Source organism: Pyricularia pennisetigena, chromosome 5 (assembly GCF_004337985.1).
Source record: "Pyricularia pennisetigena strain Br36 chromosome 5, whole genome shotgun sequence".
NCBI classification, from domain to species: domain Eukaryota; kingdom Fungi; phylum Ascomycota; class Sordariomycetes; order Magnaporthales; family Pyriculariaceae; genus Pyricularia; species Pyricularia pennisetigena.
In genome coordinates this window covers 738356-764827 of record NC_043743.1, presented here as the reverse complement: position 1 = coordinate 764827, position 26472 = coordinate 738356, and the positions used below count along the sequence as shown (strand labels likewise).

At 51.9% G+C, this 26472-nt stretch overlaps 9 protein-coding genes across 9 annotated transcripts; 4 read left to right on the top strand and 5 right to left on the bottom strand.

The window, feature by feature from the left end:
- Window positions 1-196: 196 nt before the first annotated feature.
- PpBr36_08184 (uncharacterized protein) lies at window positions 197-646 on the bottom strand (the record flags this gene model as incomplete). Its single annotated transcript, XM_029895316.1, has 1 exon — window positions 197-646. The coding sequence occupies one exon, from the start codon at window positions 644-646 to the stop codon at window positions 197-199; it is 450 nt and encodes a 149-aa protein (XP_029747333.1).
- A 1543-nt stretch (window positions 647-2189) lies between these two features.
- On the top strand, window positions 2190-3264 carry PpBr36_08183 (uncharacterized protein; the record flags this gene model as incomplete). Its single annotated transcript, XM_029895315.1, has 2 exons — window positions 2190-2644; window positions 2733-3264. The coding sequence occupies 2 exons, from the start codon at window positions 2190-2192 to the stop codon at window positions 3262-3264; spliced, it is 987 nt and encodes a 328-aa protein (XP_029747334.1).
- Window positions 3265-3686: 422 nt separating this feature from the next.
- PpBr36_08182 (uncharacterized protein) lies at window positions 3687-5848 on the bottom strand (the record flags this gene model as incomplete). Its single annotated transcript, XM_029895314.1, has 3 exons — window positions 5376-5848; window positions 5150-5300; window positions 3687-5072 (listed from the first exon to the last, which is right to left on the bottom strand). Exons 1-3 carry the CDS (start codon window positions 5828-5830, stop codon window positions 3687-3689), a joined length of 1992 nt encoding a protein of 663 aa, XP_029747335.1. The 5' UTR covers window positions 5831-5848.
- An 833-nt stretch (window positions 5849-6681) lies between these two features.
- Window positions 6682-8835, bottom strand: PpBr36_08181 (uncharacterized protein; the record flags this gene model as incomplete). Its single annotated transcript, XM_029895313.1, has 4 exons — window positions 6682-7386; window positions 7458-7594; window positions 7661-8436; window positions 8645-8835. 4 exons carry the CDS (start codon window positions 8833-8835, stop codon window positions 6682-6684), a joined length of 1809 nt encoding a protein of 602 aa, XP_029747336.1.
- A 552-nt stretch (window positions 8836-9387) lies between these two features.
- On the top strand, window positions 9388-10573 carry PpBr36_08180 (uncharacterized protein; the record flags this gene model as incomplete). Its single annotated transcript, XM_029895312.1, has 3 exons — window positions 9388-9624; window positions 9713-10232; window positions 10497-10573. 3 exons carry the CDS (start codon window positions 9388-9390, stop codon window positions 10571-10573), a joined length of 834 nt encoding a protein of 277 aa, XP_029747337.1.
- Window positions 10574-11784: 1211 nt separating this feature from the next.
- PpBr36_08179 (uncharacterized protein) lies at window positions 11785-16793 on the bottom strand (the record flags this gene model as incomplete). The annotated part of the gene is made up of 2 exons (XM_029895311.1): window positions 11785-11791; window positions 11860-16793. The coding sequence occupies 2 exons, from the start codon at window positions 16791-16793 to the stop codon at window positions 11785-11787; spliced, it is 4941 nt and encodes a 1646-aa protein (XP_029746972.1).
- A 956-nt stretch (window positions 16794-17749) lies between these two features.
- PpBr36_08178 (uncharacterized protein) lies at window positions 17750-19566 on the top strand (the record flags this gene model as incomplete). Its single annotated transcript, XM_029895310.1, has 6 exons — window positions 17750-17757; window positions 17820-17860; window positions 17957-18123; window positions 18204-18386; window positions 18448-18741; window positions 18799-19566. The coding sequence occupies 6 exons, from the start codon at window positions 17750-17752 to the stop codon at window positions 19564-19566; spliced, it is 1461 nt and encodes a 486-aa protein (XP_029746971.1).
- A 447-nt stretch (window positions 19567-20013) lies between these two features.
- On the bottom strand, window positions 20014-20283 carry PpBr36_08177 (uncharacterized protein; the record flags this gene model as incomplete). The annotated part of the gene is made up of 1 exon (XM_029895309.1): window positions 20014-20283. One exon carries the CDS (start codon window positions 20281-20283, stop codon window positions 20014-20016), a length of 270 nt encoding a protein of 89 aa, XP_029746964.1.
- Window positions 20284-22472: 2189 nt separating this feature from the next.
- PpBr36_08176 (uncharacterized protein) lies at window positions 22473-25428 on the top strand (the record flags this gene model as incomplete). The annotated part of the gene is made up of 3 exons (XM_029895308.1): window positions 22473-22532; window positions 22664-22802; window positions 22868-25428. 3 exons carry the CDS (start codon window positions 22473-22475, stop codon window positions 25426-25428), a joined length of 2760 nt encoding a protein of 919 aa, XP_029746963.1.
- Window positions 25429-26472: the final 1044 nt, after the last annotated feature.

The window sequence follows — 26472 nt, the reverse complement described above, 5'->3', positions numbered from 1 at the left end:
TTTTTTTTTTTTTTTTTTTTTTTTTTTTTTTTTTTTTTTGCAAAGGTGAACAACGCGTTACGGCTTTAATTATTTAACAACAAAACAACATTATAACATCGATTGTGGTTGTAATTTCAGGTTTTCAAATCGTTAAATCAATCAACAAGTGCGATACCTGTGAGAAAACGAACGAAGTACCTGTGGGTCAAAAGTTTTAGATTATATTAACGTCGTGAAAGTTACATCGACAAATATGCGGTGACAAAGGGGGGGTTTTTTTGCCTGTCACCGTAGTAGGTTCTCTCCCTTTAGCCAAGTCAATGCTGAAATCGTCCGGCAGATCCGAGACCCTGTCGCCTTTAACTCTCCAGGGGCTGGGTACCAAGCCGACTATTGTGGAACAATCACGCTTGAAGCCAACGACGATGGGCAAACCGTCCAGCCACCAAGTGAACTCCCAGTTGGGTGGTGCAAAAGTGGCATGCATCGTCTTTTCCCCCTTCCAGATGCGAACAAGGCAGTCGGTGTTGGCCGGGGTGAATTCGACGCCGTTGATCTTGAAAACGCGGCGGGCGGGCTGGGCTGGGTCCACGCGGGATGCGGCCACGCTGTTAGCTTGTAGCGCCACCAAGATGATAAACTTGCAAGCTTGTTCAAGATGCATAGTTTTTTGGTGTTTTTTTTTTTCCTTCTTTGAGGGGAATTGTAATTAACCAAAGGAGGTGCAAATGGATATGTCTTGATTCAGTTACATACGAAGTCGATTAAATTAATAGAATATATATAAGTCGTATATAGTGGTACAAACAACAGAAAGATGGTTTTGAATCATAGGGAAAATCATCATCGCATCTTTTGTCCTCGGACACAGTCTCCAGGTCTGGGCTTTTAGACCAAGTGCCTGCTATAAATAATGTACAAACTCTTCTAACCATGAATCATCTTGACACCAAGACCTTGCTTCCTAAAGACTTAGGGTTTAACACAGGATCATACGGATAATATAATTAGATTTTTGCACGAGAGAGTCATTCACGCGTCACCTACGCTTTCAATGTGTGCCTGGCTTGCGTTTATTCTGGTATTTATCCTATGCCGAAGTAGAACATCAATGCAAAAAATTTGCTGCAACACTAGGCGGGAGACCTCCAGCCCGCCTCTATCATCACATTTCCATGTCGAAACCACTTCCAAGTCAACTGTTCAAGGGTTGGGGCTTCGGCTGCGGTCATGTCGGCGCAAAGGACGACCGGTATAATGAGCACGTTGCCAAACTGTATGATTTGAGAAAACAGTTAACAAGAGGTATGCAAATTTACGCAATATTCGATCCAACTAAATACTGAGCGTGTTCACGACACTTTATAAGCTGATGGGATATATGGCTAATCGTGTTGTAAAACTGGATATTCAGATTTAGTTTACTTGACAATTGTAAGCTGCACGACCAGTTGGCACAAGCGTTCTGGCTCACATACCAAATATGTCCCAGTAGAGCCCAGAACAATACGTACCTACTACCACAAGGAGACCGCCCTGCCTAGGTCTTGTGTCTAGCTACGTGGCAGCATGCTGCTAGCCACGTATTGAACTAGACCAGAATCAGTGTTTGGTTGCACGGAAAGAGAGAGCACTCGACGGATGGAACTACATGGCACTTTCCAAGTCAGGATTTGGAAATATTTGAATAACTGACACGGTCGTGACTTACCAACCAACTCCCTATGGCCCCGTTGCCAAGCCCGGGATCGGGGGTGGCTTTTGATCGGAAGCAACTACCGAAGCTGCTGTAACCACCCCCACCCAAAAGAAAAGCTGACCGGGTCCAAACTTGACGTATTAGGTGTCTAGCTATACTACCAGAACGAACTCGGTCGCGTTGCCCGCATGCTCGCTGTAAGAATGTCCCGAGGACCCGAAACCACTGGCAAAGGCGACTTGTGCCGAGCCGATGGTCGGTGTCTCCAAAAAAATGAATTATTTGGGGTTTATATTCACTTGATCAAGTCCAACCCCGCCTTTGGTTAGCAGTGAGGCCTTCTTTCATCCATCATTCACGACTTACATCATCTCACCAGACCCTTGGATAATTATATCGGTCACCTGCATTGCAAGTGGCCAGACGGGCAAGTACCCAAAGCACCTACAATCCAACCCGACCCAATAATCCCCAAAAAAAAAAAAAAGAAAAAAAAAAAAAAACGACAATGGCAGCCGCACCAGCACCAGGCATCTACGTGCCCGTGCCGACCTTCTTCGCCTCGCGGACGGCCGCCAACTATAACGCCCATGCTCCGCCCGTCGACGTCGCCGTACAGGTCGCCCACTCGCTGTACCTGGCCCGCGCCGGCATCCACGGGCTCGTCATCCTCGGCAGCACCGGCGAGGCCGTGCACATGACGAGCGACGAGCGGACCGCAGTGCTGGCCGGCGTGCGCAAGGGGCTGGACGCCGAGGGTTTCAAGGACTATCCCATCATTGCCGGTACGGCCTCGCAGAGCGTGGCAGAAGTCGTGGAGCAGCTCAAGGACGCCCACGAAAAGGCCGCCTGCCAGTTCGGCATGGTCCTGGTCCCGGGCTACTTTGCGGGCGCCACGTCGCAGGAGGGTATCGTGCGATGGTTCACTGCCGTGGCGGACCAGAGCCCCATCCCCGTCATGATGTGAGTCTTGTCATTCTCCCAGGCTTAGAGAGAAGCAAACCCAAACACACAAATACCAGCTAACACCCTCCACCCTCCCCCACAAAAGCTACCACTACCCGGGCGTCTCAAACAACGTCAAGGTAGCCATCCCGACCTTCGCCACGCTCTCGCAGCACCCAAACATCGTCGGCTGCAAGCTGTCGTACCCGGACCTGCCCGTGCACACGGAGCTGGCGCTGCACCCCGACATCGACCACTCGCGCTTCGCCGTCTTCACGGGCCTGGGCTCGCAGCTGTTCCCCGTAGTGGCCGTGGGCGGCGCGGGCGCCATCGACGGCGCCGCCGCTTTCTTCCCCAAGGCCGTCGTGCGCCTGTTTGAGCTGTCGCGCAGCGTCCGCCCCTCGGACGACGAGCACGCCGAGCGCCGCAGGCTGCAGTACCTCGTCGCCGCCCTGTACTCCAAGCTCATCCCCACGGGCACCATCGGCATCAAGGAGGCCGTCGCGAGGCTGAGGGGCTTTGGAGACCCCGACGGCACCCGCCTTCCACTGTTTGGAGGCTTCGCCGATGGGGATGCCGAGTGGGCGAGGTGGAAGCCGATAGTGGACCAGTTGGAGGAGGCGGAGAAGAAGTTGTGAAGTATATATGGCGTTTCTTTTTTCTTTTCTTTTCAGTGTGATATACCTCTTCCGTAAGTATTCGTATTTATATATATATATATATATATATATATATATATAAACACGAACGCATAAGACCTAGTATAATGCAAAAGCCTGCGAGATGATGTGGATGCAATGTTGTGATGATACAAGGGCCACCTAGGCACGCCTTTGGCAGGCACAAAGCGAGATAGACACCGTGCCCAGGAAATATAAAAAAATGTCTTGAGGCGATGGCAAAACGCCCAATTAAATCTATAGCCATGATATAAAACTACAAATAAAAGTAAAAAAAAAAAAAAAAAAAAAAAAAAAAAAAAAAAAAAAAAAAAACTAGAAACGCTGGCATTAAAACCATCACAAAAAAAAAAAAAAAAAAAAGACAAGGCAGCCCCGGTCTATAAGGCCGCAACCGCCCCCTCCCCCCTTCTACTCCTCCTCACCAGCTCCAAAACCGGGCTGACGACGCACCTCTTGACCGACAGCCACATCTCAAACGCCTCGAGCTGCACCTCGACCTTCAAGTACCCGACCCAGGCGGCGAGCAGGCCGAGGGCGTTGCGGGGCGAGAAGAGGGACCCGCGCTCGCGCAGGGCCTCCAGCCGCTCGAGGAACACGGTCCGCGTGCAGTACCTGGCCAGGATCAGGAAGGACCTGACGGGCCCCTGTCGGGTGTGCAGGTTCTCGTCGAGGCTGCGGGTGAGGTCGTTGGTCTTGAGGATGAGGAGGATGATGCGGGGCACGCGGCCCAGCAGCTGGACGAGGTCGGCCAGCAGGCCGCCCTGCAGCGCGCTGCCCATGGTCTGCTTCTCGTCGAGGGAGCGCGGGGCCAGGAGCACGGAGCCGTCGCCGCCCGACGACGACGACGACGACGCGAGGACGCCAAAGTCGCGCCCCGTGATGGCCGACGCGAACAGCGGGAACGACTCGTCCGTCACGCCCGCCACCTCGTGCGCGTACTTGCGCATCCGGTCCATGTCGCCCTCCACCACGGCCAGCCACATCTTGGCGTACGACCGCCGCAGGTCCAGCGGTATGTCGCGGTACAGGCCGTGGTCGTAGAGTATGACCTCGAAGTTGCTGCCTCCGCCCCAGCCGCCGAGCCCTCGTCCTCTGCCCTCCCTCTTCCGGATGGCAATGTTGCCGCCGTGCGGGTCGCAGTGCAGCGGTGCGCCGTCGCCAAAGATCATCTCGTTGAAGATGCGCGCCAGCGCCGCCGAGACCTCGTCGCGGTCGATGCCCTGCCCGTCGAGGTACTCGAGGTCATCCAGGCGGTGGCCCGACTCGTTGGCCATGACGAGGATGCGCCGGTCGGCCCGGATGACCTCGGGGATGACGAGGGGCAGCTCCGGGTGCGCGGAAAAGTACTCGCGCGTGCGGTTCGCGTTGTGCGCCTCCTGCCGGAAGTCGAGCTCCTGCGGCAGCGACAGGTCCATCTCGTCCGAGAGCCAGCTCAGGTCGTACTCGGGGAAGAATCGCTTCAGCGTCTGAAAGGTGTACCTGGTCAGGGCGAGGTCGAGGGGTGCCCATTGGGCCAGGCCTGGGTGCTGGACCTTGACGGCGACCCGACGGCCGTCGGCTTTGAGGGTCGCGAGGTGAACTTGGGCCAGGGAGGCGGCGCCGATGGGCTCTGGGCTAAAGTCTGAAAAGTCGTCCCAAAGCTGGTTTCCGGTGTCGGCGAGGTACATGGCCTGGATGGAATCGAACGAGCTGACGGGACAGCGGTCTTGTAGGGGAATGAACGTAGTCGTCCACTCGACCGGGAGGAGGTAGTTCATGGCGCTCTGGTGGTCCAACATGTCAGCAAGCCGTCTCCCGCACTGAATTCAATACTCTCCATGGAAGCACACCAACAACATACCAGGTGTTGGCCAAGCTTGATGAAAATTCCGCCATTCTTCTCCAGAACCTTGAGCGTCCGGACCGCACACCTTTTGTGGCACTCACTCAGCAGCTTCTCCTGCTCGTCGGCATCCTGCAGCTCGTCGCGCTTCTTCAATGTTGATCGGTAGCTATTTGCAGGAGAATAAGTAGTTAGCATTGGATGCACACAAATTCCAACCCGGGGCGTCCTCTTGGAAACCTACTCATTAATGCAGAGGGCCAGAGCCGCCGCAACACGGCCACACCGCTCGACCGTCTCGTAGCCGGCCTTGATATCGTCCGTAAAGGCCAGAATACCAACACTGGCCGCACCACCGGTGGTTGCCAGCAGCAATGCGCCGCTACCTCTCGGCCGCCTTGAGCCTCCTTGTTTTTGTTGGTGCTGGTGGTAGTCCGACTGCCACTGCGACTGGCTTGTTGTTGAGGCATGTCTAAAATATCTCGAGCTCGCAATGCTCCGAATCGAGGACGCAACAGTCCGACGGCCACCGTTCCCAATCACAAAACCTACAGGCGCGCGGCCGGCCGCAGCCGTCGACTGGCTCCGACACGATGCGCACGTCCACTGTATCGCCGACGGGGCGGTTATCGACGGACCGAGGCGCGGCCGAAGCCGGCTGAGGGATGCAGCGGTACCGATGGCGGTGTTGAGCTTCATACCTAGACCGCAAGGTACCCTACACCATAAACACACAAACACCCTGTGGGGGGACAAAATCGGCTATGTGCTTTTGTGCTTTTGTGCAATTGACGCTGATTTCGGGTATCAATCATGTCTGTCGCTTCCTCTTTTGTTCGGCAAAAGACATGAAATTTACTTTTATTACAAGTCAGGGATGAGTACGTGTGGGCATTGTTCAAAAAAAGAACTGAATTGTTGGGGGAACAAGAAGCGGGCGAAGCGCAAACTCATGTGTCGCCGTCCGTGGTGGATCGATCTCGGCATTTCCATAATTTTTTTTTCCCTCGCTTGGCGGGCGGCGGACTTTTTGGAGATTGCGCGTCATTCTTTGTATCGGCCGACATTGATCCCTGTCTTCTTCCGATCCCCTGCTCTTCTGGGGCAGAAGCTGCTTCCATATATTCCCCAAATTTCTTTCACGGTTTCTTAACATCTGATATATAATTAGTCTACTGTAGTCTAGCAGTAGTACTCTTAATACCAGAGACAACCATAATAATGTAATTGCCTGATGAAAATCACTTTTTTTTTTCCCTCCCCTTTCATGATCGCTATGCCTTCAAACAAACAAATAACTAGTGGCCGTTTTCAAAGACTAAAGACGTTAAGGCGTATCTATGCAATTTGCCTGAGCACACCCTACTAGCTCCGCGCGTAGTCTATAACTGCCTTGTGCCACTACCAACCGGTCCAGTCAGTGCCACGACGCTCATCAGACGCCGTCAAAAAAATTGCATTATATGGACAGGTTTCCCCACAACGATCGATCGCTCGCTCAACCGATCCCGGTCCCTATTCCTCTCAATTTTGATCCAACGCTCTCAGCATTAGTTTAGAATATCCTCGTCAATGTCCAGATCCAGCGCCCCAATAATGTCGTCATCCATCAATGGTTTGTGAATGGTCGGGAGGCCCTTCTTGTCTTGAGAACTCTGTTGCAGCTTCAGCTTCGCCAGGTGCGGCAGCAAGCCTCCCTTGGTCGCTCCCCCATCGCCACTCTCACCACCGCCGCCCGGAGTGCTCGCTCCGCTGTCGGTGCCGCCTCCCTTCTTTGGGGTGTTGCTGCGTTCTATCCGACGTTCGTGCTGCGCTCGCTCCTGGATCTGCGCTTTCCGCACCGCGTCCCGATTGCGCCTGCGGTTCTCTGCGTTGATCTGCGCGAGCCTTTCCTGCTGCGATAGCCCTCCGTTGGGTCCGCTACCCGCGCCTTTCTTAGCGGCCGGTTGCAGTGATGTCCTAAAAGCTAACCGCGGCGTCTCGAGCGTCTCGAGCTTTGCTTCCAGCTCCTTTGCCTTGTCGTGCATGCCCAGCGCGCGGTACTCGGCAATATCCTGCTCCAGCTGCAAGCGATCATGCCCCTGGAACTTGGCCTTCAACTTCCTGACCCGCTCAATCTTTGCCGAGAGCTCCTCTTCCGTCCAGCTGTGTTTGAGTAGACTGTGGAGTTCGTCGAGCTTTTTGGACACGGCCGACTGCATGGGAAGATCCACATTCTCGGCATTGCATGTGGTTTTGTACCTCCTCCACTCGTTCTGTTTCATGTCAGCAAAGGGATTCAAGTCCAAAAACAAAAGGAAGCGAGTTCGGAGCAAAGGGTTCATACCTCTGTGAATGGCTGATTTGAACAAGCAATGAACGGCCAGTCACGAACTGCCTTGCCATGGGCAGCCGTGATGTATTGATCCGTGATTATTTGACCGTGAGCGCCATCGGTTGCGTACTCTTTGCCTTTTGATATACCTATACAAAGGGGTTAGCAAAGGTCGCACGGGTGGTGGTGGCTGTTCCCCCACAAACTGTACACACCCTTAATAATCGCCATGCGGTACACGTTTTCTTGCGTCTCTCGATCCTGGCCAACAGAGATGCGTACGAAACATCCCTCCATCTTCTTCTCAAATCCTGGATTGAAGCAGACTTGACCAAACCCAGTGCGGCTCATTCGGATCCTTTGAATATCTTCCAGTTCTGCCGGCAAGTCCTCCTTCTCGGGCTTGGATTCTTTGGACTTCTTCTTGGACGAATGCGCCCAGTCGACCTCGCTGTCCGCGTCGTTGTCGTCCTCAAATCCATCCCGGTACGAAGGCGAGCGGTCTTTCCTCCGCTCCTTGTCCTCCTCACGCCTACGTGTGCGCTCATTCTTCTCAGCCCTGGCGCGCTTCAGCGAGTCGAGTGCCGCGTTCGTCTCGCCAACACGGCTGCCGCCAAGCTTGGTGCGGACCCTCGACGTCTTGCGCCTGTCGTCGTCGGCCAGTCCTGCGTTCGAGGCCGATCGCTTCTTCTGCATCTCATTATTACTAACGAGCTGGCGAAGCAGCCGGTTCTGGTGCATCTTCTCCTTCTCCTGCGCACGCTCCGCCAGGATCTCCTCACGCTCAATCTCCCGCAAGCTCATGATGTGCGCCTTCTCCGCGTGGCTCATGAACATGCCCTCGACCGGATACTTGTTCTCCTCTTCGTCCCGGGCCTTACTCCGTCGAACGGATGAGTCTGAATCTGATTCGTCCATGGGGACTGACTGGTCGGATCGCGGGCTCGAGGGGGCCGAAGAGCTGCCAAGGACTGGTGTTAGTGCCGCCATGCTGCATGAAAGATTCCTTGCTGGCATTTTGTTGTGTGATGAAGTAGGCTTTTTTTTTTTTTTTTTTTTTTTTTTTTTTGGAGGAACACCGGCAGTATGATAGCGGGGAGTTCGGTATGCCATATAGCGGATCACCATTGCCACTTCAGAAGAATGGTGTAGCCAGCGCAGCAAACGATGCCGCACTTGGAGGTGGCGGGGTAACTTACGCCTCACCCTCTTCCTCCGAATCATCCGCCGCCGCACGTCCTTGGGTCTTTTTTGCTGCCGTCTTTTTTGCTGCTCCATTCTTAGCCTTTCCGGGCGCAGGAGACCTCGACCCTGCGCGGCTGCCATCTTCTTCATCAGAAGAGACGGCACCACCGGCGAGGGCGAGGAGATCGTCGTCAATGTCAGACATTTGGTTGATTGGCTAGAGTAAAATTATTGGCTTTGTGTTTGGTTCGAGATGTTCGCATTAACTGTGGTTGGCAGACGGCGCGCTCCGATAGGGGGTACTTTGCTGGTGTGAGGTGCGTTAATCAAAGACTGCAACCCTCGAAATATATGCTTTGGGACAAATTTTGAGTGCAACGGTAGCACTGCTAGGGATTGAGGAGGATTGGGGAGGATTGAGCATCAACAGGGACGATGAAGAGCTTCTGCAGCTCCTACTAAATCGGTTCGTTAATTGCATGGTCGCGATTCCTAAACCACGAAGTTCAAATCAGTCGGAATCAGCCGCCGCTGATTGATGACTCAGCATCCATGTCAATTCAGTTGACCAATGATCTACTAGGTACTGTCGGGCATGATCCATAATAAAGTTGAATCTCCACCGCGCCGGATAGCGATCGCTTTCATCATGACATGATGCTAATCTATAAAGTAACATATGAATTTTAAGTCCAAATTCATTCACTCTCACTAAATCGATTCCCTACCGAGAGCTCCGTCGGACACCGTACAGAAAATGTCGCACCCAACAGCTGTAACCAGCGCTATGAGGACCATACGCGCCCCTCAACGCCCGATATGTGACTTTCTCGTCCCGGCCCTCTTCTCCAACAGCAGCCGCAGCAGCCCTCGATGGCTGTCAACGAGCAGCCGCCTGGCCGCAACCACAACCACCCCGCCATCGCAACCGAAAGGCTCCAAGCCCAAGCGGAAGCCATTAACAAAGGAGCAGCGCGACTTTCTCTCCTCTGCTGTAAGATTTCTCCCCCACCGTCCACCCTTTTCCCCTGCATTACATCTTTCTAAACTTTCTGCGCGAAACAAAAAAAAAAAAAAAACAGCTCCGCGTAAACCAAGCCGGCGAGCTAGCCGCCGTGCGCATCTACGCCGCGCAGACGCCCGTCGTCGTGACGCGACACCCGCACCTCCGCCCTCTGATGGCGCACATGCGCGAGCAGGAGGAAGGGCACCTGCGGACGTTCAACTCGCTGATCGCGGCGCGGCGGGTGCGCCCGACGGCCATGTACCCGATCTGGTCGGCGGCGGCGACAACGCTGGGCTGGGCGACGGCCATGATGGGCCGCGAGGCCGCCATGGCGTGCACTGAGGCCGTCGAGACCGAGATTGGCGACCACTACAACGGGCAGATCCGGACGCTGCTCGAGATGGTAGCCGGCTGGGAGAGGGACGGCTACGAGGTCGGGGACGAGTTCAGGGACCTCATCTCTACGCTCAGGCGCATCAGAGATGAAGAGCTCGAGCATCTGGACCACGCCGTCGAGCACGATGCCAAGCAGGCCGAGCCGCATTGGTTGCTTACGGGTGTGATTCGGTACGGCTGCCGTGGGGCAATTTGGGTAAGTGAGCGGGTGTGAAGTGGGTTGGTTTTTGTACGTAAACGGCAGTAGTCTTGTATTATTATAGAGCTATCACGTAATGGCTACATTAAAGTCTTATCGAGCAATCCTAATGTTGCCTGCCGATTCTGTCCAAAGGCTTGACACGATTCTCCCTACAAGTACTAACATAGTGGGGCATAGTCTTAATCCTTTGGTCTCTGGGTTGACGGTGTTCAGGGCCAGGTCGAGGCCTTGGAGGGCTGTCACCGATCTTAAGCGCCTTTAGATCTTGGCTTCCATCATACTCGAGAGAAGACGACGCTGCCAGAACTCCTGGGACCAGGAAAGCGGCCAGAGCTATGAGGGAAATTGTTCCAAATTGCATATTTGCTTGAACAGAAAAGAAAAGCCAGAAACTGCTTGAGTGGATATAAAAATTTCCCAGCGAAACAAATTACCCGTTAATATAATGAGGGAAAATGGGTTTGAATGTTTTAGCGAAAACTGGAGGTGGAAAATTGCAAAAGTGATGGAATGTTGGTTGCGCAAGCTTCGTTTAACCGACACGCGAGAAGCGGCATTTGACACAACTTAGTCTTAAATAAAAAAAAAGGTTTAAAAAAAAAAGTAAAAAAAATATATCGCTAATCGCAAGCCGGATCCGGAGCACTTCATCTGCGGATCCAAACACAACGAGACCCCCTTGATCGGAGACGACCGAATTATGCACCTGCAAGTCGTATATCCGGCGCATCCATGGATTCCGTAGCATGCTTTCCCACCTTTGACAACTTCAGCTCCCTGCAAGCCATGGATATGTAAATTGCAGACTTCATGCAGAAATAGAATTCTCTTCTGGAAATGACCAAGCACGAGCCACAGCATTTACCTTGAGCGTGCACCAATATCGTAGCTTGAAGTGGCGAATATAATTAATTACAATTACTATTATTATTCACGTGTGAGCATGACTTGGAAAACAAATCGATTTAATGGATCGGGTAGAGAATTATGCGGCAAAAAGAAAAACAAGAAAAAAGGCTAAAATCACCGCAAACACCTTCAACGGAGATATAAACATGGGTAAGTAAGCAAACCTAACAACACCTGTTGTAATAGAAAGCTCTCCGGGTATTAATCGACTTGGTCTTGTGTGGCACACTGACTGTGTGCTATATAATTTTTTGCTTTCCCTGCGATAATCACAAGCCAATCTTTGTTAGTATAGTGGTTAGTATGCAAGCTTGTCACGCTTGAGACCCGGGTTCAATTCCCGGACAGAGAGATCCTTGTGTTATTTTTGGGGCCGTTGCCCCTTCCACTCATCCTTTTTGCTGGCCTCCTACCGCAATATCATTCATCACCTGCAAGTCTTCATTCAATTGTTACGCCACTCTTGAGAAATGGCAATGCTATTAATTTATAAAGAATCTGCTGTGATATAAAAGACAACCGACTCTTTTGCCGGCGCAAACATTCAACTGATTAATTCATGACAAGAAACTCCTAAACACCAAACAATGCTCTCGTCGGCGTCTAAAGAAAACTCCTTACCGAAACCCGATGCTGTGCTCTCAGTTGCTGCGGTAAAGGTCAGTAAAGTCTCAAACTTGTTCCCTTGTTTTTTAGTGGTGGTAGGCAAAACTTACTAGATCTGCAGCGGAGCAACCAAGTCGGCCTGATAGAGCCAGTTTCCATTGCTCTCCTCAACCACGAGCCAATCGTAAGGGAATTGCACTAGGGTCCCCTGGAGCATTCCTAGCATCTCCTCCGCCTCGGGTTTGCTCATTACCTGGTCCGGCTGGAATCCACGCCGGCTGGCCCGGGTATTCCCACGCTTGCGTCGCGGGAGCGTTCCCCCGCCGTTGTGGCCAGCATTGTTGCTCGATCCTGTTCCGGGTTTCTCGGCAGTCGCAAACGTCGGTCGTCGATCCCGGGACGTCTTAGACTTTTCGGGGAACGCCATAGGGATTTCGAGCTTGGGTGTGTGCAGGGCTCTCTCAGCTGCCGCGGCCATTTCTCGATCTAAACGAGAGTTTTGTCGGGAGTGGTTGGGCGTGAAGAGAGGCCTTTTCTCAGTCTCGGGGTCCATTTCAGTCTTCTCGTTCGGCGCAGCCTCCTCGGGCCTGGAGTCCTTGCCAATCGGCAAATGACCCGTCACCTTCTCCGCCAAGCCAGAAGCTATGGCCGTTGGCGCAGGAGCACCAATGCCTGCTCCACCTGAAGCATGGGGTTTGTGTGGGTTGGCTTGATGCTCCATTTCTGCCTCTATGTCGGGTCCCCAAGCTTCCATGTTTGCCTCAAACTGCGCCTGCAAATTTAGGAACTCTTGGTACTCGTGCCAGTTCGTCACCTCAGAGTCGGGCATACAGTGGAACACCCGCCTGTATATCTTGGTGTTGTTTTCTGCTACTCTGGACCAGATATCATCATAAAACGAGGGGTTGAGCGGATCACGCATGCAGTCTTTGTCGATATGGGCCGGTCTTATGTCATAAGCCCATTGGCTCGCCGGCCCTTCTCGAAGTTTCCCATCCGCATCAAAAGATGCGGGCGGTCCTCCAATGTCAGTATCATCAAGTACAGGTAGTGAAGGTAGTTGGCTAGGACGAGGAAGCCCCATTTGCTCAGTAGTTCGTCTTATAATAGATGGAGCTGGCGGGAGGCCATCGTTGCTAACAGTCTCCTCGAAAGCAGGGAACTGCTCTGTCCCGACACTACTGGCCGCAGCTTCCGGAACCTTGGGAGACTCCATTGTCCCTTTGCCCTCTGGGAATATGTTATGCGTGAGCACCTCTTTGCCATTCACAATCGCGCTATCGCGACCCAGATCCAGCCCTTGTGACTCGGCGGACTTCCAACGATCTAGGTCATGTCTATTCGCCTCACGTTTCTGGGCAGCGGATTGTTCTGTGTTCACCGAGTTCTGCTTGGAGGAGCTTCTGTCGAGATTATCCTCGTCGTTGAGCATATCCCAATCCACATCATGGTTGAAGCTGGGGAGCCGATTGTGATTAGAGCGAGCTTGTCGTGGCCTCTCTACAGATGGGCCTGCTTCCGACTCGGAACCGTAGATGCTATCCATGTCTCGACTAAATCGAACTTCGGGATCTTCATGGTCAGGGTCCATTTGCCTCTCCTGCTCCTGGATCTCGTCGACATCTAGACCAAGATGCTCTCGCATCAGGCGCAATCTCAAAGTGTGAGCAAACCGGCCAACCTGGTAAGGGCGACCAGCCATTGTCGACCAGATCATATCCTTGTCTCTGACAACAGCTGCGCATTCAGAGTCTCTATTGCCCAACAGTGATCGCTCATTGATGTTGGCGGATCCAATGAGAGCAATCCTGTCGTCGACGATAATGATCTTGGCATGGATGTACAGTTGCTCAGTGACCAATGTCTTGTTCGGACCAATATGTCCCCATTGTCGAAGGCTGAAAAACTGGATGTAGTCCTCGGGTTCGATGTTGGCGGCTCGCAACCGCCCGAAGATTGAACTGTCACCACGACATATACTGCGGAACTGACATTGCATGATCAATCGAACACTGCTGCCATCCTGCTCGGCGACACTTCCCTCGAAACCTGGGAGTAATGGGATGAGGATGACGCAGCGCCACTCCTCATCGTTTGCATGAGCCTTGATGATACGCTCGACAATGGCATCTGCAACACCGTTGACAAATTGAACGTTCATGCACTCTCCGCCGGTCACAAAGAATTGATTCTCCATATACACAAAGTGCTCTGACTCACGGATCAGCCTAAGGTACGCGGCCTGAATGCTGGCCTCGGTTTCGGTAATACCCAGGGACCAAGTTGCGGCAGACCGTAGTATCTGGACCTCGCAGGTACCAGTGAGTCCAAGATCTTCAAGTTCTTCTTTCCTGCAGTCCGGAGGAGGCAGTAGGAACGGGGTGGGTCGCGTAGGCTTGCGGCCTCTGCGGATATAGTTCCAACGTTGTACAAAATGGCGGGTAAGATCGCGAGCAGGCTGCCCAACCACCTGCATTGCAACGTCGTGCCAAGGCATCCTAGGGACGCGGCTGCGGTCATACATTTCTTCATATGGCGCGTTCAGTCTGAAGAAGTCGAGCACACGAGCATTTGAATAATCCTTTCCTGGAAAAACCTGCGTGTGATCCGTGTCCTTGGGGTAGTCACCAGGTTCAAAGCCCGTAAGCTTATCGTCGGCAACAGGGTGTTGAGGCGTATCCCAACGACCAAAGCACAGATCGATGCCGCCAACGAACGCCACTATGTGGTCCACGATACAAATCTTTTCGTGATGCGCAAAGAAAAACTGGTTCTTTTTGAACTGGTGGGGAGACCTCTGGACGAATATGTTGGGGTGGAGGTTCAGCAGGGAGTGCTTGGTGTACTCGGAGTCGATCGGTATAGCCTGCTGGACGTTCCTGTAAATTATGATGAAGATCTTGACACCTTCCTCTGCTTTTCGCTGAAGTAACCTATCCAGACGCCACTTTTGGCTGATGCAAGGAGGACGACGCATGTAGATTTCAGGGCTCAACCACCAGTCGTGAATGTAAATAACATCCTTGGCCATGTTGATTGCGCGTGAAACATTCCACATGTAGTCTCTTCCATCGACCAACCATTGCGCGAATACGCCTTGTCGAACAGGGGCAAAACTGCCAAACCGGTTCTCTCGGTGCCAAGGCGTCTGCGCTAGCATTCCGTTGATTGATTCTTCGAACTGCTGGATCAGGTGTTGGTTTCTAGACCACAACTTGACTTTCCTTTCTGATGTCATTATGGTGACTCGGTGATGCTTCTCGGGAGCCTGGTCGCCGGACAGATCCATGTCTTGCTCCTTGCCCTTGTCCTTCTTTGTCCGCTTGGCGGCGATCTCTCTAAGCTTGTTCATCTTGGCGTTGATCCGGAACTTGGAGTCAACCAGGTAAACGTCGTAGATGTTCATGTTCTCAGGCGACTCAACACAAACAATGTAACTTTGTCGGACAAGGAACCATTTTCTGCTGTGCCGATCTAGGATAGCTCCCGGGGTGAGAACTCGCCGGAAATCGATACCCTTGGCGGACTGGATGTGAAGAAAGCACTCTTTTCCATGATAGCTGCCTTCGGCAGCAAGCCTAACTCCAAGAGCTGACAGTTCCAGGAAGCGACAGAGGCGGTTGCTATCTGCTCGGAACATGAGCCAGCGGACCGTCTCCTGCAAGTACTTTTCCAGCATTTTGCGTTGTTTCTCAACGTATCTTCTCCGCATTTGTGCAGCATCCGCTGTGCTACCCGCATAATGATGGTCAGGATTCGGGTGGAACAAACCGGGAAGGCTGGTTGTTGACTGTTTGTGCCGGTTTTCGATGGTGTTTGGTCGCGTCACCCGGGAACCCCTTCTGCTGAGGACGCCGCGCTCCTCGACATCAGTTCCCTCTGCAGCGGCACCCTCTCCGCCAGTTCCATAACCTGCAGTTTCGTCTCCGTCTCCGCGGACACTAGCTGCGTTGTCTTCTTCCTCATCGTCGACACCACGCAGACCTCTGACATAGGGGAATACGGATGTCGGGAACCTTGGCTGCCGAGGCCGTGTACCAGGCAGAGTCAGCGAATACTTCTTGTTGTCAATTCCCAGTTTATACTTCCAGTGGAGATTAAGAATCTCTCTTATGGTACGCTTAACCGTCCAACACATCCGGCTAGGCCCACTTCCATACTCGAGCTCAATGGTGAATAGCCAATGGCGCTCGCCTTCTCCGTCCAGCGGAGCGCTGTCGGTGACTCTCAGTCTCAGCTGCTCCAGTAGGACTGGGATTCGCTTGTTGCCATGCTCATCTCGTTGTATCATGCTAGCAAGCATCAACACGGCAGGGGCACCAGCCCGTAGCTCAGCCATCAGCTCAGCAGATTTGTAATAGTCAAACTGGTTGTCCTTGGGTTTCCGCAGGAGCTTGAGAGTCGATTTGACCTGCCTCCATTTCTGTGCACCGTATGTAGAAGCTCGGTCAGCCCCGAAGAAGGGTCTCCTTGGCGTAGCTTCACCTCCGTCGGATATTCCACCATGAAACATGGATATGCGCCGCACGTGTCCAGGACCTCGTCGAGCCACCCCAGAAGGACTTTCCGGATCATCGCCGTCGTTGGACCTGCCCATCCAAGACGAGCCGCGTCCCCAGCCATTCTCTCGAGCGAGATGGTCGCGACCTTCGCCTTCGGACAGTACATTCCTCGTATCAGGCATGGTTGCTCTCCGTTGTAGAATCTTCAGCCGCCGAGTCCCAACGGGTGAGTCGGGTTCACCGCTCTGGGTCGACGGGCTCAACATCTTGGGACGTCTAATCCTCCGGCGCTTCTTCTTGACCTTGGCCGCCTCGCCCTCGGCTGCCGCCTCATCGGCCGTCTCCTCAACGTCGGCATCGCTGCCCTCCTCATTCAACGCGCCAAGAACTCGAGTGCCACGAGGAATTGTCGGTGAGCTGGGCGTCGAGTGGGATCGCAGATGGCCCCTGATGATTCGAGCCTCTTCGTTAGGATCTATGGGCGGGAGCACTATGTTGGGTGCTGTCGACGGCCCGCCGCCGTCATTGGCTGACGTTGCCATTTTAGAACTGTCTTTGTCGGTAGTTTTCTAAGTCGACGCAGCGAAGTTGTATGTTCAGTGGAAACGGTCGATTGCGGTCGCTTTCATATCGTGCAGAGTAGGAGTTGGGCTTTGAGTTGAGGCAGTCAGGGGTCGGAATATTAAAATTGTAGGAACTCTCGCGCTAGTCCAGTAGCACGGAACACTAGACCCCGAGCTGGTTGACGAAACACACGGGGAAAGCCGGAGATTGTTGGTCACCCAGCGCCTAGGGAGGCTGCCAACAATCAAAGTGGCGGAGGGCAAGACCGAAAAGTTGATACGGCACCAAGCAAATTGGTTCTGCAAGAAGTTGCTTCGCGATAAAATAGTTGTTGGACTGGTGACATTTTCGGCCGATCGTACGCCCAAGTCAATGCGCAGTCCAAGTGCCAACGCTGCAGCAGGGATATGATGAGCAAGGGTCTGACTCCCCCTGTACACTCCATATCTCGAGGTTGCCAAGAGCGGGGCTACATGATGTCAGCAGGCCAGCACAGGCTACGGTTGACAACAGCTTGGAATTGGGGTGCGGGGAAATCCACTACATCGCAAAAAAGTCTCTCTTGGACTTTCGGGAGGACTTTGGCGCTGGGAATGCTAAATAAAGTTCAAATTTGAATGTACCTGTATATCTCCCTTGACAAGCAATCGTTGGGCAATACCAGTCTGATTGGGGAAGCTTTCATTGTGGAGAGGGGGGCGGAGATGTTAGGGACCTTCAGTACTACCAAATACCTAGTAAACGCTTCCACGTAGGGGAGTGGAGAGTACTAATGGTCCGAACCAGTCCCACCCACCCTCCCCAGCGACACCGCAAAATCGCGTTCCAGACGCGTCTGAGTTGGAGGGCAGGTATCCGATACCAAGGATCACAACGACTGATCATTATTCCCCAGAGCAAACTTGCTGTAACCAGCACTTAAACAAACCACAAGATGCCTAGGTGGGAGTTTTCCAAACTTCAAACTATACGCTTTTGCACATTGCTAACTGCTACTATTTCAGAGAAATCATTACCATCCAGGCTGGCCAATGTGGCAACAGCAGTATGTCGACCCCACCTTACTCAAAGCTATATCACACCCAGGGCTGTGGTCATTGTATTGGCGCAGTCACTCTGGACAATCACTGACGCTGAGAAGTCGGGAGTCAATTCTGGCAGCAGCTTTGTCAGGAGCATGGCATCAATCAAGATGGGAACCTGGAAGACTTTGCGACCGAGGGCGGCGATCGAAAGGACGTCTTCTACTACCAAAGCGACGATACCAGGTATATCCCAAGGGCAATATTGATTGATCTGGAACCTAGAGTAAGTTCTTCCTCCACCGGCGCTGGTAGACAACTGGAAGCCTTAGTACGTGCCGTTGCTAAGCATTAAACACCCTACAGGTTATCAACGGCATACAAACGGGACCGTACAAAAACATATACAACCCAGAGAACTTTTATGTCGGCAAAAATGGTGTTGGAGCCGCCAACAACTGGGGCGATGGCTATCAGACTGGCGAGTCGGTCCACGAGGACATCATGGAGATGATTGATAGGGAAGCAGATGGAAGCGACTCACTCGAGGTAGGCATGCCTATGGCGATATCCCTTGTGAGGCCCCTATTGACGATTTACCGTGATCAAGGGCTTCATGATGCTGCATTCGATTGCTGGTGGCACAGGGTCAGGGCTGGGCTCGTTCCTCTTGGAAAGGCTAAATGATCGGTTTCCTAAGAAGATCATACAAACCTATTCGGTGTTTCCGGATACCCAGAATGCCGGAGATGTTGTCGTCCATCCCTACAACAGTATCCTAGCCATGAGGAGACTAACACAGAATGCCGACTCGGTGGTGGTGCTGGATAATGGCGCTCTCTCACATATCGCAGCCGACAGACTCCACGTGCAAGAGCCGTCTTTCCAACAGACAAATCAATTGGTACGAATACTCGTCTCCCTCGTAGTTTTGCTTCATTACTGATAATATCTGCAATAGGTCTCTACTGTTATGTCTGCCAGCACAACAACACTGCGATACCCTGGCTACATGCACAATGACCTGGTTAGCATATTGGCATCCTTGATTCCTACCCCCAAATGCCACTTCTTGATGACCTCCTATACTCCTTTTACGGGAGATCAAGTCGAACAGGCCAAGACAGTGCGCAAGACGACAGTACTTGATGTCATGCGCAGGTTACTGCAGCCCAAGAACCGCATGGTTTCAACGATACCTGGCAAGAAGAGTTGTTATATCTCAATTCTGAATGTCATCCAAGGCGAAGTTGATCCAACCGACGTCCACAAGTCTTTGCTGCGCATTCGCGAAAGGAGGTTGGCGACTTTTATTCCTTGGGGGCCAGCGAGTATTCAGGTTGCTTTGACCAAAAGGAGCCCATACATACCAATGAGCCACCGTGTCAGCGGTCTCATGCTGGCCAACCACACTAGCATTGCTACAGTAAGGAGCCCCTTTGTTTTGGCCTTGACCACAGAATTCATACTGACCGAGCGCGCCCTTAATTTTCTGCAGCTTTTCAAAAGGATCGTGAGGCAATACGATGGGATGCGCAAGCGAAATGCATTCATAGAAGGCTACAAGAAGACGCAGCCATTCTCGGAAAACCTCGATGAATTTGATGAAGCACGGCAAGTGGTCAGCGATCTTATCGCAGAGTACGAGGCTGCCGAAGATGCCAATTATTTAAACCCGGATGCCGGTGAGCCTGGCACCTCGGCCGAGACGGATCGGAGAATGGGATGAATTTGTCTACTAGCTGTGCGTTACGTTCACTTGTTGTTTGCAATTTCGATACCCTGTCGGCGTTCTGGAGGTTGTCATTCTATGGGACACATGGTTTGCAAAAGGAAAATTAGGGATCATCAACTCCATAGTAGAAGCCAACACATCGTCGTCTTTAGGCAATGATGGCTGGAATTGAACGGCATTTCCCAGTTTTTCATTTCAAAGCCCTTGGCGAGATTTCCAGCGCTTTCGACACTATTAGAGACGCATTGCTGTGGTAAGCATTAAGCTGTAAGTTGTAGCCTTGAGTTGTAGCCTTGAGTTGTCACTGAAACGGCGGCCTGTCCAAGGGCTTGTTCTCAAGCTTAGAGTAACTCGAGTCGTTTGCTGTCGTTTGCGACTGATTATACTGTACAAATTCAAATCCTATACATCAAAACCGACCCAGATTCATGGAGCAGTATCCTACTTAGCCGCATCCTTAGGCGGCTCCGACAAACCCTCCTTCCCCTGCCTTCCGATCCCGCTCATGTCGGCGCCTGCGCCGACGGTGGCCGGCTCACGCAGTCCCGTGGACGATGCATCCCCCGTCGAAATGTCGGACGCGATCCTGCCCGAGCCGACGTTGACGTTTCTCGCGTCGGCCGACTGCCAGTCCGAAGCGACGGGTGGCTGCTCCGGCAGCGGTAAGTTGGCCTGGCGCCTGTCGATTTGCTCCTGCTTTGACTCGGTCATGTTTGATGACTTTTTTTTGTGAAGTGTCTTGTTGTTTTGTTGACTGATCGGATCATGTTAGTCATTGTTGCATTCAGGAGTAGGGTACGGTTGTTGTGCTAGTGCAGCACGAACCTTTGGCGTGGGTTGATTTTCGACAAGAACAAGCTCGATTTTTATTATTCCTGGCTGTAATAAATTTATTGTTGCTTCTGGTATTCTTTGAAGCATTTTTTTTTGAGCATTTACTGCTGTTTTTATAGGCATCTCTGTCGCCGTAGGCTCTGGGCCCCTGGCCCGCCCCAAGATTGTTGACGTAACGATTGCAAAACAGTGTCTCCATCATGACGTTAATCAACATTTACCAAGAGGCAGACTCGCAACCACTGATCTTTCGATCGAAATATTGCTTACCTAGGTATGTATGTATTGTCTATTCTCAAGTCAGCGCGCGTAGGTCATTTTGCTATTTGTCCCACGTAATTTTCATGTGGGTTTGATCTTGATTTTGTAAGTCGAAATGCCAAGCTCAGTATGCTGGAGTGATTTTGTAAGCTGGTCCTGAATGTCCTTGCTTTTCGTCTATCATGCAATCCTAGTCTTCATGTTGAGTAGCTAGATGTGATCTTTTGAATGAAGACGACCTTGAAGTGGGCTTTGGCTGCGTCAAGGCAACCTGCGCTTTAGCCACGAAATGAGCACAGAGGTGAGAAGATGGGTTCTTGTGGACAATCATCCATTCAAAACCAATCCAAGCACAAAATCTCCATCATAGAATTCTTATGGAGCCCTAGGCTTAATATCTTGGGAGCTTAGTTGCCTGTTTCCTGGTCAAAGCCGCCGGCTTTTTGATGCCAAGCCCAATGCACCCAGAATATTTCCATGGCATGGTTCAGATGCCGGTATATTTGAAAGTACTACTGGATGACTTCTGCTTGCAGCAAAGGCTTCTTGATGTGTTATAAATAATAGTGAATAGGGGCAGTCAGTGGCCGCTCATGCAGCCAGTGCTTGGGATCAAAGCACTGGCAGGCAGATGTTAGTCTCTGCATGTTCTGGTTTTATAAGAATACGACCTCCCGCTTCTATTGGACTAGTCTAGTAATGGGTTCTTCGTCACCTAAAGCAGATGAAGACCAATTTACTCAACAAAAGCTTTGCATCAAAGAACAGAACATCTTCCGCCTAGATGGGAAAATTCAGGAGCGCCGACTCTAGTACGTATTAATAGTGAAGTAGAATGCGCCTTCTAGAATCGGAGCAAGATTTTCAGTCCTTAATCGGACTCTAGCATGGGAGGAGAACTTTTGCCTGAGAACAAACGCCAGCCAGCTGGAAAACTCGGGGCTTCCTTCGGGCAAGTCAGCTTTAAGTTCCTTCTTCTGCGACCTTCCACTACCCAAAAACTTCCTTTCGAACTTAGCTTCCAAAGAAGTTGGAGTTTAACCTTCATCACGTTTCCCGGCCGCACCATCTTCACTTTGGAAGCTACCAGAATAGATGTTTCCTTCGCCTACCTAGGTACTTTGCATGCCATCCCGACCAATCCAGGAAGCTCGGGCACTCTCCAAGACATCGTCCTGTCTCTTTCTCTACCTACCGGGCCGACTGCCTATCTCACCTCCAACCCATACCGACCTTACCGTATCCATACTGGCGGAGTGGCTTTCGATCCGAACTTGTTCGCTCTGATAAATAACAACGGGACCAAAAAGTTCTACCTGCCAAAATCAAACTGTATCTCAGAAAACAGCCAAGGGAGCTTCGGTGCTGACCTGAATCATATCTTTTACTGGCCTGAAGAGAGAGACTCGAACGGGAGCATCTCGTTTGCAGAAGGGGATCACTATCGGCAGGTAAGCTAGATGCTTTTCTCTGACGGGATGAAAAACAGCAGGTGTGATTTGCTATAGGCCCTGGCTCAGGGGCTTAAGCATATCGTACAACTAAATCATATCAAAAGATAGCGCGACTTCTTTTCTCCAGACTTATCTCTAGACTTTGATCCAGTGGCTAACTGGCAGCTACTGTTGCCCAACATCAACCCAGATTCATCACGGCCTCGCCCTCATTTAAAAGCCACTGCCACGGCCGTCTTCGCCGAGTAGTCCTCGAGATCCCATTTTCTTGAATTTAAACGAGCTCAGAGCTTGTGCCAACACAGAGTGAGCCCACAAGGTCAAGGATTAGGCGTCTGATCGATCGCAGCAATGGCGGTGCCTCCCGTCGCCGAAACCAACGAGGAGCGCGCTGTGCGATTGGCAATGGAGGTAAGTCCACGTTGATTGACACTACACTTACCCTTAAGATTCGCTCTGTCGCTAGAAATCCCATCAAAACGGGTTTCTACACAACCTGCTTCACAAGAGCCCTCAAACTAACGGTATCATTGCCTCTGTAGCGTGACCTTGGTATTGAGCGCGTTGAGAGTCTTCCTGCAGAAGATGGAGAAAAGAAAGGAATCAAGTATTCCCGTGCTGCCGCAGATGCTGTCATGTCTGGTCCTGCTGTGCGGGCAGAAACCAATGCCTTGTGGCTAAGTAAGGCTCTTCCGGTCAACGACAGTCGCCACGCTCGCTAATCACAATAACTACCTTCCCGTTAGGTGCCATCGAAGCGGGTGATTTTGATGACGATGACGCAGAGGGGGTCAAGGGTTTGAGTACAATGGCCCATGGTCGACTCCACGCCATTCGAGAAACAACAAACAGCGCTTCACCCCAGCAATCTTCGCCCTCGCCTGCTCATCTATCATCGAGAGCTAGTATTGCCAAGAAACCAGCGCCATATAGCCCTAATCATAACCCGGCAAAGCCTCCTCAGCTCAACAATGCTCGTCATAATATCACCAGCCAGAGGCCTAAGAGGCGGCGGAATGTCCCCTCGCCAACCAATGGAGCCTCTCGTGCTACCGCTGCTAAGGCCGCATCCCCGGGTCTTACCAATAAGGCTGCAGCCCCAGGACCTGCCAATAAGGCTGGGCAGCATCCACTGGTACAGAAAAAGTCTCAACTAAGCAATGGTCATCGTAACACCCAGCCCGCCAATTCAAGCCTGTTGAGAAACTCGTCATCGTATAACTTGGGTCCCACTAAACCACCAAGCACATCCCAACTCAGTAATATAGTTCTCGACGAGAGCGTTCTGTGCCTTCAGGGCGAAACCATATTATACCGTGACGTTGCTTTGTTACATCAGCAGGCAGGTACAAAACCGCTCCCTTCGAGTGTCATATGGCTCGCGAGCGGCAATGTGGCAGAACCGCAGTTCATTGTCGTTGTCGATAATGCTATTCTGCATGAGTACCCACTGTCTTCCTGGAAGACCAGCTGGGGAACTGCACCTGATCGCGACATCAAGTTTAGAGACAACTTGGGCATAGAAACCACCATTCGCCTGACATTCATCAATCATACTGCCGTTTCTCTTTTTGTAGAGAAGCAAGATGAGCTGGCAACGCAGTTCAAAAAACCAAGCACCATGCGAGACGGAAGTGCGCAACCAAAGCAGACGGTCTCCACTATGGTTCCTACAACGACTGGAAGTCATCCGCCCACAGATACGGGGACTCCAACCAAATTGAAACCTTCAGGAACCGCAAAAGCTGCGGCGAATACCAACGAAACCAAAACTGCCCCCTCCAACAAATCTTCGTCACAGAAAAAGGCTGCAGCTGTTGTGCTCCAAAGTAGCCCGGCGCTTCCGGGTTCAAAGGAAGCAAGTCCACCGGGAGTAAATGTGTCAAAACAACGAGATGCTCAGTCACAGACCCCTGACTTGTCCACATCCGTACCAGGCCCTGCCGAAGGGTCATTCTCTTCCAGTGACATCGGCGGTCAGCTCATCCTGCTTGAAGATGATAGGACGGCAGCAGTACGGGGTCCCTCAAGGGACCCGCGATCTTCGGGTCATCTGCAGGAGCTGCATAGCTTATCTCCCGAGTCACCTTCCAGCAACGCATTGGTGCTTTACGACGACCAAGCGCACAAGACAGCTGCAGTTGATCAAGCAGTGACAACTGATTCTGTGATTGCAATGTGTCAGGCCATCACTGTCCAAGTGGAGCAACTGACACAGGTACACATTGATATGAGCCGTAAAGCCCGAGATGCTGTCCGCCAGCGTCTTGATGCCGGCCTCTCAAAGTCCTTCAGAGGCATCGAAGATCCAAAGAGGAGTCATGTCATTTCCACTCTCATGCTTCTTTTCGATGCGGCCACCCGCCATAATGGACTTCGTTACTCGGCTGACGAAATGCATGACTTGCGTTCCGATGCCGAGCCACCACGGGGTCATGATTATGAGCAGGCACGCAAAGATTTGGATGACCTGGGTGTGATGAACCCGCTAAGGAAATCTGAAGTCCACAAGTTGCAGGTCGCACAGGTAGCAGCCAAGCAAACTGAAGACACACCGGGACTTCAAGTCGAAAGCCAGGCCAAAGCCATCAACGCATCGGCGGCTGCAGGAGCATCATCTACCCTGGTTGATGCTGAGTCAACTGAAGCCTCGACCTCTTTGCTCGCAGCGGCTGAAATCTCTGGGGCTGACCATTCGAGTCCTCGGATCACAGCGGTTGATACGAATGTCTTTGGAATCGAGACCAATGACAATATGCCTTGCAGTGTGTCCGCTACTCGCGCTTTATCTCTAAGGAGGCAATCCAGCCGGTCGAACTCTGTCAGTTCACAAGTGACGCAGGGAGGCAGTCGCCGCGTTGGACTTGCCAGCTCCAGATGGGCGTCCGGTGCAGCTACTTCGAATGCTCATATCTCTGCATCACTAATAAGCAGCAGCCCAGTTCCTAACTCACCAGCCACCACTCGCTCACCCCCAATCACTTCAGCCCGCCCAACAACAGGATCTACCTCAGTAATGTTCAGCTCTCGGTTCGCAGAGTGTATTCCCAGAACTAGCGCTTTGTTCGACCTTTCCAGCCTCGAAGGAGGCGGCGGTCAATCACGAGTCCCGAGTGTGGAGTCTGAAAGGTCTGTGGCTGACTCTACTGCTACGGTTAACGCGTTATTTACTCAGCTTTCTTTGCACAGTCCTGCTGGAGATGAATGCCAAGTTCCGGAGCGGCGCTCCCTGGGCCGCGGCGTCAGGAACATAAATATCCCAGTTAGTGAAAGGGGGCTCCGCAATTCAGACATTACTTTGATATAAGGCTGTCTGTGTTGCTAGGTGCACCAAGAGCAGTGGGATTTTTGTTGGCGGACTCGGTCTGGAGCTGCAGATAGTGAATTTGCAGCCTTTTTATCAGGGTACTGTGCGTCAAGCTGTCTTGAGAAGGTCGAGTCTGTTCAGTTTTGTTTGAAGCCAGTGGCTGGGTAATTCCAGGGGATAGGATGGTGGGCGCGCATTTCAACGGAATTGTAGAGTGGTAACCTCTTTGAACGGGCGCGTGATGAACCTCCGGCTCTATCCATTCTCTCGTTGTAAGCTTCGGCGGACACTCGCCATAGCTTAGGTCTACAGACCACTTGGGCATAGCGGCATGAAAACGAAATGGGTACATCAAACCCTACTTTCGAGGCTTACTTGTGGTCGCGTGATGGAAAGGCCCCTTAAAATCGCACGAGAGACATGCTTTGGCATGTGATGGACAATCTGAGTCGAAGTATCCAGCATCTCCAAATGCAGATTTCACCCAGGGAAAAAAAAAAAAAAAAAAAAAAAAAAAAAACAGGGGCCCTCAGCAACGGCAGGCCAAACACAAAGCGCGTAGAAAATGACTGTGGAATGAATCGGGGAAGTGATGGTCAAAATATGCTGTATTATGAATTGTACATTTGAAGATGCGTAATGTTTGCGATTTGGAATTTTGTATGATGTGGATTGAGTGTATGTTTATGTTGTAAAGAAAACGAGACAGGCCGAGTCGGGAAAATGCCCCGCATGTTTTTGATTTTCACTGATAATCACGACAGTATCCGCAAGGACTTTGATGCACCACAACACTTTACATTCGGACAGCATCACCATAGTATATCTGAAAAGTTGATGCGCCAGCAGGTCTGCAGACGGGAAATTCTCCTCACTTTCTGCCTTCGTGGGGGCAAACAACCGGAATTTTGAACCCCTACTTTTGTCAACCAGAACCCACGCCCCCTAGGTGAGAAATCATTATCGACAATTGCAAGGTGTGGCGTTCTTGAGGGGGGCCGCCGTCAGTTAGGCTTTCAAAAAAGAATCAACCTCACGGGTTTA